This window comes from Tauraco erythrolophus, chromosome Z (genome assembly GCF_009769465.1).
Source record: "Tauraco erythrolophus isolate bTauEry1 chromosome Z, bTauEry1.pri, whole genome shotgun sequence".
Classification (NCBI taxonomy): Eukaryota; Metazoa; Chordata; class Aves; order Musophagiformes; family Musophagidae; genus Tauraco; species Tauraco erythrolophus.
The window spans coordinates 72,947,614-72,965,527 of NC_141496.1; the positions used below are offsets into that span (position 1 = coordinate 72,947,614).

At 38.6% G+C, this 17,914-nt stretch overlaps 1 protein-coding gene across 1 annotated transcript in view; it reads left to right on the top strand.

Moving 5' to 3' along the window:
• Nucleotides 1–17,664: 17,664 nt before the first annotated feature.
• ROR2 (ROR family WNT receptor 2) overlaps nucleotides 17,665–17,914 on the top strand; it is a 51,248-nt gene continuing 50,998 nt past the window's right edge. The window contains exon 1 of the mRNA XM_086629904.1: nucleotides 17,665–17,770. Within this exon, the coding sequence (XP_086486030.1) occupies nucleotides 17,665–17,770 (106 nt within the window). The remainder of the gene's footprint in view (nucleotides 17,771–17,914) is intronic.

Below are 17,914 nucleotides of genomic sequence, written 5' to 3' on the forward strand. Positions count from 1 at the left end.
TTCCTTTGTCTTCTGTGAACACTCTGAATCTCTGAGATCAAAAGGCTCCCTATTTGAAACGGTTCATCCATTTCTATTTTTGAAGGTCTGCAGAGCACCAGTCTCAGTTTTAAGTTCAGTTAGGAGATTGTTTAGTATGTAGGTAATAACTCTTCCATAACACGTCTCCAGGGCTTTTTGTTTACACATGAGCAAAGTTACACATTTTTAAAAATGAAAGGAGTCTTGAAAATGTAGCAATGTCTGTTTATAGATTTAACAATGTTAAATCCTAACAGTCAAGCAGCATTACTAGTAGATGTGAGAAGTAACTTAATCTACATTGTTTGCTTGCAAAAACTATTGCAAAAACGTTTTAGGGAAAAACATTTTACTCTTATGGTTGCACAAATGTAAGTCAACTTACTTTGGTCAATGAATCTTGATTTTCTTCAGATATATAAAATGCACAGCCCATCTCTGCACAAATGCACAATTCCTAAAACAATCCAGTTACTGTTTAAACAGCTAGTATAAATAATGAACCACTCCATTACCAAGAATATAAATAAATGTAGACAAGTAAGGGTTCTCTAGAGCTGAAAGTTTAGGTTATGCAAAAACTTTGACAGCTGTAATTTGTAGGTCCTTTAAGACTGAGGGGTGTGAGTGATGTAAACTCTGGAAAGCTGACATTTAATGTATGTCTGTTTTGTCATTTTGCCAAAAGGCAGGACTTCACTGTTATGTTTCTTTTGCTGTGTACAAATTTTGAATAGGGCAACATCTGGCAGAAAAAAATTCACAAAATGCATTAAGCTTTGCAGTGCTGTAAACAGAGCACAGTGCTCTACTGCATGATGAGTGATGAGTCAACATTTTAGAGAAGTCTGGTCATAAACATCTTTTCCCTGGATAAAACTAAGAAGAATAGGAGAGCAAAATATATTAATTTATTTTTTCACATGTTAAGATTTAAAGTTGATTTAATACTGAAAGCTAGTTGAGTCAGAAGTGTGCTTCTAATTAGATTATAATCTAAAAAGTTTTTTCTTTCTTATGTATAGCTAGTTGAAGAGATGTAAGATCTTTGGATCTGAGCCTTTAAGTCCCCATGCCTAAGGACATAAATGGAAGCAGCTAAGTTCTCCCTTTTACCCTGAAGTAACCACACGTCTGTAACTTAAGTGAACCACAGTGGAAAATGGCTTAACCAACACCTCGGAAATTTGGTCAACTTTGATGAGAACATAACTTTTTAAGACCTAACTTTAACCCAGCAAATTTAAATGTTTTCACCAGAGTTAGTGCAAGTCCTTTGGCTTAAATTGGTAAAGTGAAAACACAAGGCAAGCTAAGAGCTTTCCTTGGCATGGAGAGGGGAAGAGGAGGCAGAGGGAGGAAGGAAAAGAGGGAAAGATGGATGGAAAAAGAGAGAGGACAGACTGACCATGAGCACACCAAGGCGAAATGTAGCCTTGGTCCAGGGAACTTTTTTAAATAAACAGAGAATGGTTCATATTTTATGGCTCTTGTCCAGAATATTTACAGAAACACTGTAGTCTATACTGTTAGTTAATCTGAGAATATGACTACACAAACAATCATAAACTACCCAGGTGCTGTGCTGCACTACTGAGTGAAGGTGCAGAATTAAAGCAGGGTGCTTTTATTAGCTGCCTGTTTTAATATACTCACAGTGAGAATCTCTGTTAGTTCACAAGTTTGGTTTTGTCCAGGAATGTTATTTTTTTTTCTTTTTTTTTTTTTTTAAGCTACCTACTTTGATTAGGCTACTGAACCTTCACTTTATTTATTGCAACATGACAGTGACATGTCTTACAGCAAGCAACCTTGCTGGTTCCAAATAGGCTGTCGACCCATGTTTGTTGGGGTAAGGATTGCCTCTCAAGCACTCACCCTTCCAGGAAAAGAACAGCTAAGTGGCGATATGCAAGTGGGAAGAAAACAGTAAGTTTATTAATGGCTCTATTAATTCTAGCAGTATCAGGGATTTTGAAATTGCTTCTGAATGGTAAGAAGCGACTTCAGAGGTCCTTTGCATAAGCAGTGGTCAATGTGATGTTGATACCCTCTTTGACTCTTCATTTCCAGTAGCAGCAAGCCCTACAGTGCATGTAGAAGGGAGAAAGCTTGCTGATAGAGTTTCCCTCTCTTACATCTGCCATCAGGAAGCTTTCTGCAGGCTGCCTGGGGGAATTGCAGCTCCAGGAAGCAAAGGTAGCAGGTGCCAAGAGGTATGTCTGCAGTGATGCTGCCCTGCTGCAGTTCCTGCAGGAAAGGGCAGGGTCTCTGTCACTCCATGCCTTCTTCTCTACTGCTTTTGGGATTCAGGCTGCACTTACAACTCAGGTTGCAAAGGCTGTGGTATTTTTGCATTGTACATTGCAGTTCACACGCTCGCCCAGATTTCTAAAAAATGTTGCCCAATGTGTGTGTTTGTACGGCACCTTCTAATGAGCTAATCTGGGGAATTATTTTCACTATCAGAATTTCTTAATTATTTCTGTGCATAATAAAAATAATGTCTGATGACTTCAGCCATAGCTAGGAGATCACAGGTACAAAGAGGAGGCAAAGCATTTTTGTCTCTCTTTGAATTGAAATCAAGACTTAAAGGTGAAAGAATGGCAGAGACAAGAATTATTACACCAGGTTTCCTGACAAGCTGCAGCTTGAGGTGAATGGATGGACTCTGTTTAATAACGCTATTCTCCCCATGAAGAAAATAAAAAAACATTTACCAACAAAAACCTAATCGCTCTCTTAGGTGTAGCAGCTACCTTCTGCTAATCTAATAAAAAATACTTTTTCAAATGTTTAGGATTTGTAAACATTTATTTCTTGATCATTTCTGGCCTATGATATTTGAGAGACAATATAAATACAAGTACTTTTTCTAAACTGTTTTATTTTTGAAAACTTTGAAATCTGAAAGAAACTTTTTTTTTCCCTAATACTATTCTTTTCCTAATACTATTTTTTTTTCCTAATAATAATCTTTTTCTAGGTGGATGTGAATTTTTCAACTACTTTGAATTTCAAAGGGCTTCTCACTTGTACAATTAACATAGCATTTTATTTTCCCATCCTGAAGACATGCTTCTGTAGGCTCAGTATATGCCTCACTTCTGTAGGCGTATAACAAAGAATTATCACGACTTTTTAACACAAGCCTATTTGTTTCTATCCTTGAGTCCTGTAATCGTCTTTAAATCAGTTTTGCGTAACTTTTACTCTTGAAAAGATTTCCCACAACTAAAATATCAGAAGCTCTCAGAAAATTGCAGTGTCTAATACTATGAAAAAGGCTGAGGTAATGCTGAATGGAATAATTTCATTCCTGTTGGTACAGAATTATAATTTAGTCTCCAAATGATGTCCTCCAAGTAAGTCTAAATTTTGATCAGCGTTTTTTGTATTCTGGTTGACAGAAGTGGGATGAATAATAATTACAGCCCTAGTTCCCACTGCTCTTTGCCAACCTGTGCTCAGTCTCCCTGAGCTCTTTCTCTCGCAAACTTTAGCCAAAATTCTGTGGACGAAAACGTGAACCTAACATAAAGACTTCACCTTACATAGTATTCTGTGTTAAGTATTACTGCACCTAAGCAGCTTCTCTTGAATGCTTAGTCACTGGAATGTGAGAAAAATACAGAAATTCAGTGGTATCTTGTAATAAGTTATTTTGCTCAATATACCTCATTAGGCACTCTTTTGCAGTGAACAGACATAACTGGATTTTATACTAAGCTAGCCGATAGAACAGGTGTAGTTGAAATGCTAGCACTTCGAGGTTGGTATTGAGTGTTAGATGTTTTGAACAGCAATGCATATGAAAGTGTTTGGTTATTGACTTGCTTGTTGTCATTGTGCTGGAGCTCTATTGATAGCATTGTTATAAATATCTTTTAAAAAATGAGTTAAAAGTATAGCAATCAGAATGCAGTAAATCAGAATGTGATACAGCCTTTTGTACTAACTAAAGCAGCAAGGGGCTGTTGCTCAAAACAAATTTTACCATAAATTGGAAGTCCACTAAGAATTACCATTTTATGACTCAGGCCAATAAAGTCACTTCAAATCGACTTAAAAGCCTTGTTACAGTAACATAATACAGTATATGTGTTGCCTCTTTTGTTTATGAAGTAGTTTCTCAAAGTCCTGCCAAACCAAGTGACTGAAAGTTTGGAGTAGCCTTTGTCGCGTGGAAAGTGATAGGAAAAGGGTAGATTATGGTAAGGGAATTCAGTCATTCTATGACTTCTAAAAGTTGAGCTGCTGTGCTGTGGCAAGGATATGCGTTCTTCAAATTTGACTTTTGCAGTCAATGAATCTCCTTCTTTGTCATTATCACTTAATTTTACTTTTGCCATTTTGTAGAACTTTTCCTTGAAAGGGATTTATGGCAATTAAAGACTTCATCTGTTATTGTTCTTTTCTCAAACTCCTATTAGCAGTTGTAAGCATGCAAGAATTGCAGTGCCAGATACTCAATTCTGACTTATCTTTCGATTTCTGCATGAGCTGTGAAATTTGGATTCTTTTACAGGTTTTGGGAGGCGGGCTTGGATTTTTTGTATACTTACTTTTGTACAGTAAAGGAGAAAATAGGAGGCAGAAATATGCATATGTAGTGCAGTCTGTTTTGTTTCCTCTATATGCACAATAGTATTTTTTTTCTGTTCATTAATTATATTTAGATTGACCTGTCATGTTTGTGTGTTCAAGTTTATCACTGCTTCTCTCTGTGACAAAGATATATGTTGGTATATGTTGGTATATGTTAGGTTAGTGAGGCAATTTTAAGGAGAAAATGGATTTCATTTACCTTGTGTTATAACTAAGATTTCCTGCATTAGCAGTTTGACTGGCTGTTAATTTTATTGGACCTAAATATGTTTATAAATCTACAGAGAATTTTCTTTTTGGAGCAATCAAGTAATGTAGTGGGTTTTTTTTTTTTTCCAAGTAGGAGCAAATGCAAATAATATATGATTTCATTTAATAAATAAACAAAATGAGAAGAAATATTCTTAGAATATGTTTCAGGTATGACTTTCCTTACCCTACGAGCCGTCTTAATACACTTTTCTGATGACATTTTTCTTCTGAATAATCATACTAGCAAAAATGATGTCTGTGCCATATTGCATGGTCAGGAGATGCTCATGGATAGCCAAGTAACTGAGCAGAGCACTTAATAACCTATTATCTGTACAGTGCTTACTTTATCAAATGAGTGAGATTAGGTATTTCAGATTAATATATACAAGACAGAATGCAGAGACAGGGCAGAGAAAAACAAACTAGCCAAGAATGACAAGGTCGAGGGCAATATATCAATTAGTTGGCTTTCTGGGTCATAGCAGTTCTAAATATTTGAGAAGCCATTCCAAGAGTAAAACAGAGTTCTTTGTTTTATTTTAGATCTTTGACCAGATCTTATCTACGTTCATAGAGCTGGACTGTAAATCACCAAGTCTCTTTCATGTTGGCTGCTTTGTAGAAAATCTAAGAGGCAGTAAGTAGTAGACGTAGTGGAAGATCCAGAGAAGCTTTCTCCCAATATATTCTTAATTTCATGTCTAGCGATAGAAAGTGCAGCACGTTCAAATAACCACTCCAGTCTTTTTGAAGTTGCATTTCTTCAGTGACGCAGAATGCATCTTATGGTTAGATGGTGGTTAGCATCTCACTTGGTGCTTTGAACAGAATTCCCTAAGTATTTTCCCAAAGCATGGGAACATGCGTATATACCAGGAAAAATAACCTCCCATACGGTTAGTAACACAGTGACTGCTACCTAATGCAGGTGCTCTGCTAAGATTTAAGAATTTGGCTGTAGTTGAATTTTGTTATAGGAAAATGTAGATTCTTATAAACCCCCAAAGAACGAGGAGGAAACAACTGGATGCTTACAAAAAAAAAAAAAAAAAAAATTGTAAATAACAAACATTTTAAGAAGTTAAATGCTGAGAAATTAATACTTGATAGTACTAGAGAAGAAAAAGCTGTTTCCATGAAACTGGTGGCAGATGCAATAAACTTCCCTGGTCTTCGGTACCATGATAGATCCCCTCTGACCACTTTAGTGATGGCATCTCTGTAACTGCTAGCAAAGATAGCTAGTGGTCACTAATTTTTATGGTAGTCTTTTTGTGATGTAAATGTTATTTATAACAAATGAGGCTGAGCCCCCAGGCAACCATTAGAAAACTATTTCTGCTACTGTGGAGCTTTGTCAGGTTAAATTCAAGCAACCGGGCTTATTTCATAACAGGAAATGTATGCTTTTGATAGGAAACGAACTGTTAGCCTCCTGTTAATGTTGACTAGTGTGTGCTGAAGAATGGTCAGACTAGTGAGAAGAAACGTGCTCTGCTTTGAAGTCATCTTGCCAGCCAACCGTCTTATCCTATTGCGAGTTTCCCTCTTCCACCCTGCTTGACTGGGCATGCCGCTGTCACTCCTACAACTTGGCTCCTTTCCATCTCAACTGAGCCCCTGATCCGTGCGTGCTGAGCTCAAACTGTCATCGTCTTCTCTGTTTCTGGCAGTTCCCTCTCTGGATCGGCTGCTGTGCCAAATACCGCAGATCACGGCCTGCGCAGCAGTGCAGAACGAGCTGGTAATCATCTGACGGGCTCTGTACCAGCCAGACCTGGGAAATTCACACAGTGCAGGGAAAGTGGTTTGACGACGTGTGCAAGCAAGGATGGAAAGATTTGATTCTACTTCTATTTTAATACCAGAGGAGACCCAGTTAGTATTTTAGAATATACCCAGTATTGAGAATAGACAAGAGCATTTGCAGTTAAAAAGTTGCATGTTAAGCTCAGCAGTTTTCTGTCTTTTCATTGTGCAGTAAGTGCCAACTATGCATACGTTGCATCTGTGTACGTCACACAGCACGGGACACTTCCATTGAAGCTTCATTATCAACAAAATCTTAGATTCCTACAAGTACCTAAAATCATGTAATTTCTTAATGTTATCCTCTGCTTTAATGGCTCCTTTGATTGCTGCGTTATACAGATGTTTTCTGGTTCCAGCGTCCTCTCCTGCTTGTTAGAGGTAGCAGTCTTTTTCTATACTTTAAAGCTAATGCAGTTTTAAAGCTGTCCATAACTAACATGAAGGAAGGCAACTGCTTATACACTTGAAACTATTCATTTGGCAATTGCTCACACTCGTTGCAGAAAGTTCATGTGTGAGGACATTTAGATTGGCACGGTTGGCTTTTGCTTGCAAAACTTCATGGCAATGTATAACACAAGTAAGTAATGCCTGTGCAAATATTTGTTTAAGGATAATGAAAACCACAGCTGTCCTCTTTGATTAAGTAAACAGTGGTTGCAAGGGGACGTGTCAAATACGAAAGTAGCATTTGGATCTCAGCAGAATACCTGCTATGTATATTTTGAAATGTTGAAACATAGTAAAATGCACGAGAACAGAATACAAGTATGTCCCAATTTTACTTCTTGCCGTGAAGAACATTCTTCTTCCTTAAAACACAATCCTTTTCTATCCCAAAGCTGAGGGATCTGCATTGTGGCTCAGAAGTGTTAGGAATGAAGACCAGCATGTTTGGCAGTTGCTTGGACTAGCTGTCAGCTTCTGTGTGCTTCGCACTTCAGGGGTGGAACCAACCAATTTTCCAGCAGTAAATACTGCTGGTTCCACACAGCTTGTTCCACTCCTGTCTATGATTATGGCTGCAATAGTTTACTCACAGATGCGAGCTTTCTGTTGCATTTGTTAGAAATAAGAGGCTATCGCTTCGAGTGCATGCTTTTCTGAAAACACGTCTAAGAAATCTCAGCTGTGGTTGTATGTGACTTTCAGACAAGGTTTGTTCGATATATAAGTAAGAATCTGAGTTCGTGGCTCAGTGCCACGAGTTAACCTTGCAATCTAAAATTAGGTTGTGTGTGCTGATTCTTGCTTACATGTCTTGAAAACAGGTGTTTCACAGCCACAGTATTTCAGATGATGTGGAAGCAAAACTGACCCATGTGCTGAACAAACCCCGATGTCAGTCCTGCTGTCACAGTTACAAGAAGGTGGGAAAGTTTGTAGTTTGCAAAACAGGAGTTTATACATGCAGGGTTCAGAGCTCTTCGGAAGAAAGTGGCGACTTCGAGAGTGTGCTGTGCTTTGCACAAGCATTGCTGTCAGGACTCATTAATATGGCAGTGTGGCAGCCTTGAATGCTGCTGCTGCAATGAAATTCTGATAAAACGGTCAAGGTTGATCTTCTGATGAGCATTAGTTACAATCATTAAACCTGGATCGTGAGGAATGATGGTGGGAGCTCGGGAAATCCCTGCCTGGCTTGGGGGAACACGTAGCAGTTGGGTGGAAACTGCCGAGTGCTCCGAGGCTGCCTGCTGGTGAGCGGGTGCCTGGCGGTCCTCTGCACCACTGGGCTGGGGAAGCCATTCCTTGCTTTGCATGCAGGCTGATGATGCAGAAAGGGTGTCCTGTGCATCATTATGTCATTTGGAAGTGGCTGTGTTGGCTAGTGTCAGTGGGACTGTGACCAGGTTTTCATTTAGTTCTTTCACTGTCCACCCACTAACAACGGAACGTATCCACATCTGGAAGGACTCTGCTCACTCTTTTCCACCTCAGCGCTCTACTCTTTTTTTATTATGGTTTTTGAGAAGAGTATAAGCAAGTAATATCCCATCTCTTTTCATGCAGAGAAGTGTTGCTTGGCTTCATTAATTACAGACAAATAACAACGAGCAACTGTGTCAAAGTCCAATTCTGCATCTTAGCTATTTTTTATTTCCCCTGTAGCAGAGATGGTAGTTTAAAGGACAGGAGAAACAGAAATGGGAGTTTCTTTCACAGCAGACAACCATTATAACTTCACTGTACGTGTTCAGTTGTAATCCAAGAAGTCAAAGAAGTAGGAAGAAAAAGGTTTTTTCCTATTTAGACTGGACAAGCTGCTCATTAGCAGAAATATTGCGTAGTTTAGATATTTACTCTCAAATGAAGAAATACAAAGAGTGTTTAAACTTTATTATTGATGTTATTTAGATAAATAACTCCATACAAAAAACTCTGCCCAGGTTTCTCAAATTAGTGTTTAGTATCAGGCCCTGGGGTTTGAGAATTAATTATTTGTTGGCCTCCACCATATCCTTTCTGTCAGGAAGGTTGTTGTAATACTTAAACATAAGTACTTTTATTATTCAAAATATGCTCTGATTAATATGAACCTGCTATTTACTCTCACTATTTTCCAGAGAGCAGAGTGGCTGGCTATAACTGCCCTGCCTTCCAAGACTGGTGCTGCAATTCCTGCTTTTGAAATACGATTAGAGTGTGAAAACTAAACGAACTGGGGGAAAGTTTTTTTACACTTACAGTGGTTCCACTGCCTGTTCTTGTCAACCCGGTTAGAATAACCATTAGGATCGGTAATAGCAGCTCCTACTATATTCTGTTACTCTCCGTTGTGATCTGTGCTGTTTCTATAGTACCACCTAGACTGAGGGAGAGTAATGTGTTTTTTTTGTTTCAAATATAAGAAAGCATGTAAGACTGTGCTTATAAATAAGCCCATTTTCAAGTGTCTGTCTGACTAGGAGTGTTTTTCTGAATTGGAGTCTTAAAGATTTCAGCCTAAGGCTGCAAACAGGACTGGCATTTTTGGATTCTAAATTATTTTTCAGAAAAAGAGAGCACTGTGAAAATCATTGTTTGTCCCAGTTGATGGAGTGTTATACTCATAAATCATGATTATTTTCAACCTTTTGGTTGAGACTATTTTGTTTTCACAGCCAGAAGCAGTAAAATAATCAATCATGTAATAATGCCATGGATAATTATCATGTTGCTTGGTGTTCTTTGAGCTACTGCAGGTGTGTTCAGAGCCCCTATTGGCTGCATTTAAACTGTGATTTTACAACTGAGGTGGTGAAGAGCTTTGGAATGTACTCACAATTGCTTTAGTTTGGGGTGGTTTGTTTGGGTTTTGTTTTTTTTTTTCCAGCATAATGCCTTATCAACAAAGACCATTTGTTATGAAATTCAGAATGACTTGTGTCTTTTCTATGATTCAAGGCATTTATATACTTGGTATACTGGCTTGGACTGCTTAACATATAGTTGCAAAGAAAAACTAGGTTTCTGATAGCTAGTAGACTTAGTTCCATTGTTGCTAAGTCAGAAGTGACATTGAAATGCACTTGCAGTTTAAAAAGCTGCAAGTATTTTTACACTGTAAATACCATGGAGTTCATTCTTATTTGTTAAACATTCAGAACAGTTTAATTGGCATAACTACAGCTTAATGTGTTTCCAAATAGCGCTTTAATTTTTGCCTTTGTTTGCTAGGAGAGTCTTGCACTGACTGTAAGGTTTCTCTGCCTCAGTGTGCAGGAGTAAGGTTTATGTCTGGAATTCCGTGATCAGTTGAAAGTGGCATAAATCACCAGAATTCAAAAAAACTCCCTCCCGCCTTTTCTCTGCCCCAGCTTCTTGCTTCCATGCTGCTCCCTTCCTCGTGCTGACTCGAAGGCTCATGCAGCTGCATGGGGAGCTAACCTTTCCTCCTCTCAGCCCCTGGGCAACTGAGGTGCAAGAGATAGGGATATTTACTGCAGACGTGAGCTTTGGGTGCCCCCACGCTTCTGAAAATCCTCGTAGACATCTGTCTACATCTTTTGGCATCAAATGCTTTTAGCAATCTGGCCTGAGGTGACTTGGCCGGGACTTTGCAGGAAATCCTAAGAATTAAAAATACGATTTGGATATTCCTTCATGCAGGCTGTGTTCGCTCTTAGTCATCTCCACTCTGTATTGTAAAATAAGAGGAGCTGGACTTTATTGCAGCTTTATCAGAAGAGTGTTTTGGCTGTGAATTAATAAAATAATTTGTAATCCAAAGCTCATCAACTTCAAAACCTGGTCGTGCACTGAAAATGGTGACTTAAAATGAGTATGTTCTTTTCCATGTGTGTTGTTTGTTTCACTGTAATGTTTCAACTGCTGTTAATGAAGGTTCCTCTGTGAATGAAGTCTGAATAAATCCTTATCTTTGGTTTGTCTCTCTGACATTTCTGAACTCTCATTTGAAGTGGTAAATAAGAGTTGCAGGAGGAAGAATCTAAGTAATTTAATAGCTAAGCTCAATGGCGAAGGTTACATAATAAAAGGGTGAAGATTGACAGTGCAGTTGAAAATGTAGCTGTGTGGTTAGTTTAAAATATGCATTAACAGTGTGAGACTTTAAAATAAATCAAAGTATTCATTGAAGTCTGTGTTTGAATCCCTGGTAATAATATTTTAAATGACTTATCTGATTTTGTTCTTTTCACACTGACTTCATAGTACTTGGTGAGGCGCCTGGCTGATGACAAAGAAGATAAACTTCATCTTCAGTATACTTTTATCTGTTTTGGAGGTTCATTGCTGTTCTGTGTGGAAATCAAGAATCATTCCTTCTCTGCAGTTTTATGCTGATGGCCAGCTGATTTCTTTTACGGTGTTTTAGAGTGGTTTGATGGTAGGTTAGTAAGCATTGTTTTATTAAATGAGGAAGTCCTTGCAGGAACCTTGTGAAATCTGTAAAGCAAAACCAGACAACTAGTCTATCTTGGATCAGTCTGTGAACGTAAGCATTCACGGCAGCAGAGATTAATGAAATATGTAGATTCCCTCTGTGCATTTGACTGACAAAAGGATGTCAAAGTATAGGATTTTGAGTCTGTGTTAAGATGTGTTTGAGAAATGAGGTCTTACTGTGCGGAATCAGGGTGGTTTAACATTTGTGTTTGCTGGAATTTTATTTTGAATCAATGATAAATTTTCTATCCAAACAAAAAATGAAGCCATTTTCATTACCACATATCATAAACCTCAGATCTGCCTTTATCTCCTAGTGCAGTTTCCACATTTTGCAACAGAGTGCTTTTTCCTGGTACTTACTGAAATGAAACCATTTCAATATAGCTCTTAGGTGAAATAAAAAAAAATCTAAAGAGGGGAAAATTCATACTAGTGGAACAAGAGATTTGCTTCAATGAGGAATGCTTATAAATTGCAGGAATTTATTCTGTATAACTCAACCCTAGCTCTTGTAAAATATTTCTTGTCTGTGTTTTCTGCCAGCTTTCGGAAGGTTCTGTGACTTGCAGACTGGTATTGGCTTTTCTTTTTAATGTTAACTTATCTAATGTTATTTTGATGTTATAACAGAGCAGGCTTAGAAAAGCTTACTCCATTTCTAATGGTCTCATAGTGAGAGCTTTTTATTACTATTAATACGGCTGAAAGTAATTTTAAATAATTTTGGGTGGCTAAAGAATATATTTAAATTAACTAGTTAATGTACTGTCCTGTGAATAGTATACTTTGCGAGCTGATGGCAAGCAAAGAACTTTTCAGGCTTCGCAGCTGTCCGAGTAGAGCAACTGCAACAGAAAGTGCAGGTTGTTTCTCCCACCTTCAGCTATTTTTATGTGAAGCTGCTGCAGTTCAGCAACGTGTGCTGTGGAGGTTCTAATCTGCCATTTGTATGAAAGAGGCGCACTGATTTTATGCTACAAACTGCATCTTTTGTAGACTATTCACCACCCTTTACAGGTCTGCCAAGCCCACTCTGCAATTGGTTGCCAGGGGCTGCAGATGTTGGAAACAGAAATTTCAATGAAAGGCCCTGATTCAGCAACCCAAGCAGCCTGCCTCCCCCAGCCAAAGTAATCAGATTGGCAGCTGAATCAAAGGGTACAGTGGGCCCTTTGTTCGGGAGCTCCAGAGGTTAGTAATTGATAGAAGGTCAACAAAGTTTTATGAAGAAAAGAACAGAATATTAAAGGGTATTAGGCTGAAGAGAGTGAGTTTGGGAGTTTTATGTTATTGGAAGAAAGTTAGAACCTGAGTCAAAGGTTACAGCGCAGGAAGCAAAGGTTGCATATTGCTGTTTAAATCTGAAAATAGTTTCAGCTCCAGAAGCAGGATTATTGATGAGTGGAAGGAATGGCTGAACAAATATCTGCAGTTTCCTTAATTGTAGCTATGTGCAATTGTTAGTGTTGAAGGATTTATTTGTAAGCTTTGGGATTTAACATACAATGGTAAAAGGATGGTTGTTTCCTCGTAGAATCATGAGACTGGAAAAGATCTTAAGAGGTCCTGCTTCACCCTGGGAGAAGAAGCATGAGCCATATCTGTGCAATACCATACGCAACAGATGCCTGCCTACTCTGCCACTCTGGAAAATTTCATTCACTAAGACCTATGTATTTGAAGAATGCTAGATCTCAGTCCATGCCTAATCTCCTTCAGACCAAGCAGGCATACTAGTAATTAATTTTTATCTTTTGATTGGTCATGTTTTGTAGGCTGTCCTCATGGCACTAGTTGTAGTATTTCAGTTTGTCCCACATCCATCTTGAAACGGGGCCTTACTAGTGTTGAGTTGACTGGAAGGATTACTACTGTTTATGTGTTCTGGTATGATGTTTGCCTTGTCTGCAATAGTTCAAGATTATTGATTTATGTTCAGTTCTAATCCATGTAAGAAAATTCAATGTTGGCTTCTATGTTGGTTATTACTCATATCTCTGCTTTATTGTAAATGCTTAAAAATAGTCTCTTTGTTTCGTTATTTTTCCAGGAACTGGAGTTAAGCTGATGGATCTGTAGTTCTCTGGCACTCTTTTTTACTCTTCTTAATAAATAACAGGAACTATTTTTGCAGTTTCGCATCTTTTAAGATCTCATCTGTGCATTGCAAGAACTGAAAGACAGTTATTAACATTGTGTGGCGTTGCATCAGCCAGCCCTTAACTGCTCTGAATTAATCAGGCTCACTCTGGGTGAAACTACCTGACTTCATTATTCTCTTCCTGTATGAGGCTGAGGCCTTGGTTTGTCCCTGGTATCAATTATGATAACTGCCTCCTTGTGACTGGGTTTTTGATGAAGATTAATGTATTGTTTTGATGTCTGCTTATGGCCATGAGCATTCTGAAATCTGTTTATTGGAGTTGCCTCTCAAGTAATGAATGCTCTGTGAATTCGCAACCATTTCAGAGGAAAAAGTTTAGATCTTGTATGATGAATGGTGTATGCCCTGTGAGTTGGCATTGTGATGAGTTGGGCAGTTTAGTTTTTGAATGTGTGAAAGGGCATTCCTGTTTCAATAAGATTCAGTATTAATCTTATTAAGCTTGTGTATTTTGTTGGTCATTGGTGCCTAAAAGGAGCAGTGGAGCTACCCGTGCTGGACCTTGTCATTAGGTAAACATTCCTTGTATTTTCAGGAGAAATGGATTGACAAAAGCAGTAATTATTTATGTTCAGTTTGGAAAAGGATTTTCTATACTGCTTGTTTTCCTGCTGCAGTTTGCTATAGTAAGTCAAAAGAACATAATGTATTTTGTACGCCAGAAATATGGAACACTGTCTTTAAATATGGTTTCTCTTCTGAAGTTGGGATTTTCCTTAAATTGAAATAGCTTCCTTTATTGCCCTGAAAAGTGAAGAAATCCTTTTTGTGTGAGTGCGCAGTTTAAAAGAGATACTATATACAGCATCTGCATTTTACCTTACTGTGTGGTCCCTGAAAAGAAGGATGTTCTTGGGGATCCAGCACATGGCACATCTGGTACATACGTTGTCCCGTACTGGCAATTGGCATTCAGGCTGAGTTCTGGTTATGTTGGTCTTGTCTGGTTGTGCAGTGTGCAAGGAGGACAGACGTTAGTGGTCTTTTCTACCTGACACTATCACTGCAATCGTAAATCGAAGAAGTGGATGTTCAGAAATAAGCTGTGTTACGTTTAATGTCTGAGCAGAGAACATATGCAAGGGAAAAAAGGAAAAGTAACCATGCTGGAACAGATGAGAGATCTATGCAGCCCTGTGTCTTGACTCTGAGGGCAGCAAAAAGGAGATGCTGAAGTAAAAGTGTAAGAAGAGGTCTGTCGTACATACTACTACTTTATGCTGGGTATTTACATAGCCTTCAGCCACCTTGAGCTCAGGGATTTCCTTGCCTACATAGGATTTCTCCGAATCAGTTAAGTCTGAATGGATTTTTCTCTGTGAACTTGCCTGGTCTCACCTGTAGCCCATGTGATCTCTGCCCACAGCCTAACTACATCTTGCTTGAGAAAACTTTACCCTGTTTTAGCTTTGTTTTGAAGTTGCTTTTTGCTGGTTTTCCCCTTATATTGCCATTTCTTTTACCGAGAGATTGGTACATCCCCTCTAAGACCGTCATTGACTCCATAGACTTTTAACTGTCATTGACCTCAGCCATCTCCTTCCCAGAGCGAAAAATCCTAGCAGCTGTACAAAACCTGGTTTATAACTTTAATTATCCTCACAGCTTTTCTCTGAAACTCTTCCAACCCTACTGTACCTCTTTTGAGATGAGAAGACCTCAACAGCACTCAATGTTTAATGTATGAGAGCAAGACATAGATTTACACAGCAGGATAATGATGCTTTTGATTTTACTCTTACTAGAGTTTACTCCCTTCCTAGAAATACCCAACACTGGCTGGATTTGCTTTTCTTACTGTTTCTGAGAACTGAGCTCAGTTTTGATGGAACTAAAAGTTCTGAGCCTAAGATCTTGGTCCTCAGTAGTCACAGTCAGGTCTGAGAAAATCTTGTATTAAGAATTAGCTTTCCCTATGTGCACCTCCTTCTAATTGTCTCCGTGATTCTCAGTCAGATCTGTCTGTACTCCAGTTCTCTGTCTGCTTCACTTTATTTAGTAGCCTTGAATAAGAGAGTGTGATAGCCTGTATACCCTTTAGCCATTCCTTTTTTGTCTTCTCCATTCCAGGAACATCTGGGCCACCCAAAGCCCTCTGCTGGGAACTCTTTCAGGCTTGGACTGTACAAGCCTGTGCATCTGTTTTCTGCACATTCCTGCACAGTTGTCCAGCCTGCTGTGGCGGTTCCTCATACACCAAAGTGGATGTTTTCATTAAGACTTTCCAGACACTATGGTGATTGATTCGTCTTCAGTTAGCTACATATTTATGTAGTAGCCTGCTAGTTAGCATACTTCTTGCCAGTGTGAGTCGATAATATTACCTGTAAGGTTCAAATATTGAGTATTTATCTTCTTAGCAGTTTCTAATAACAACGGTTTTGCGGGTTGCTGTCATTCTGCCAGTTTTGTGTGTTGCCAGTCTACCTTTTTTTTTCTTAACATTGCATGACTATGCTGTATTTGTAACAGATATGCAAAAGATGTGACTGTCTAATATACCTGTTGCATCTAAAATCCGTTTAATAAATTCACTGCAGTGTGGGGAGTAAGAGAGAAAAACGACAACAAGAATTATTATATGTTGAGGAAAACACCGTAGATTTACTCCTAGCAGGAAAAATGTGCTAAGTTATTAATGCAAAATCAGAAAGTGCTGAGAATAATATTCAACAGGAATACACAGCTTTTTCCTTGCAGTTCTTGACTGCAGGATTTTTAAATTCTGTTTAACTCAAGAGGAAAAGGTTTTGTTTGGTTATAGTGACTTGTTGATCATCTGATCCGGAAGCATTTATGGTGTAAAAAACTTAATATTTGGTAGTGACAATAACTTTTTTTTGTTTTAAGTTGTGTTACAGAAACTTTAGAGTTAAAGCTTGGAATTCATAATAAATATGGTTGAAGTGAAATTTTGCAGATTGCAGAAAATATACATCTTTCTTTCATGGAAGGAAGTTTAAGTGAAAGGTCTGTTTTGTATTTATAATTTACAAAGTACACAAAGGATTTTAAATTTTAACTTTGCTTAGTTATGGCAACTTTGCTGGTAGGTGGTGTATATGATGTGTAGTTGTTCTCTGGTAAAGCACATCTGGCGATTAATGTTTTTTCCAGACATAAACATATCAAGCACAAGAGCGAATCACACAAAACTATTATTGAAACATTTTAAAATCAGCAAATTCTTTTGTTTCTTTCCATCTCTGTTTTGAAAAGCTTTAAAAACTTCAGAGATACGGGTCTGGGAAGGAGGGAAGAGAGAGGAAGACATTTCTGTGCTCATTTATCTGAGCTTCCAGTGTTCTTTCGTCTTGTGAATCCCACTAAATGATTGAAGAAATGGAAACCACTATTTTAAAGTTGAACACGTGGTATTAAAACAGAAGTGTCACTCAAATCTTGGTCAGTTTGGAGTCTGGAGGTCTGAGTGTTAAGCAACCAAGTGTCTCTAAGAATGGGCTTCTACAAGTAGCATTTCATCCTGTGAATACTAGTGGATTATGATCACCAGAACAAGCCAAGTGTAGGTGCTTGTGAACTAAAAGAAGAGTCGCTTTTCCTACTCTTCTTTCTACTCCAATGTTTTGTCTTGGTTTTATCTTCCTTGTGCCCAGTAGATGTTGCTGTCCTGTTCTAAACTTCTTGTACAACGTAGAGGAGGTCAAACAGAAGTGAAGGAACAGAGGTGAACTTGCCTTGCTACCCCTTGGTAAAAGTGAGAGTAATGTATCACTGCTGAAATTTGACAGAAGTATCCCTATCATGCATTCGTCAGTTCATGCTGACTCAAACAAATCAACAAAACTTCTCTACAGTAAAAAGTCAAGCAGTGAGTCTGCACCGTGCCCTCAGGGGTGTGAAGACACACTGAGGCAAGATTTACAATGGCAATTTAAGATGCCACCATGTTGGCCACCCATTTCCATTTCTCCCTCCAGTTTGCAGATGAAGACTATCTATCATTTCCATTGGCCGGTGCTGGCAGTGGCAGCAGACAACGTCTGCCCAAGCGTTAGCTGTTTCACTTTGAGAGTGTCTTGCCAGGGGTATAGCACTGTCTTCACTATCACTCTAATTGGGGTGTTTGGGAATGGGCATACAACCCAAGTGGAATCAATAGTACTGCCAGACTAGGAACCTCAAGCAGTGGGAGAT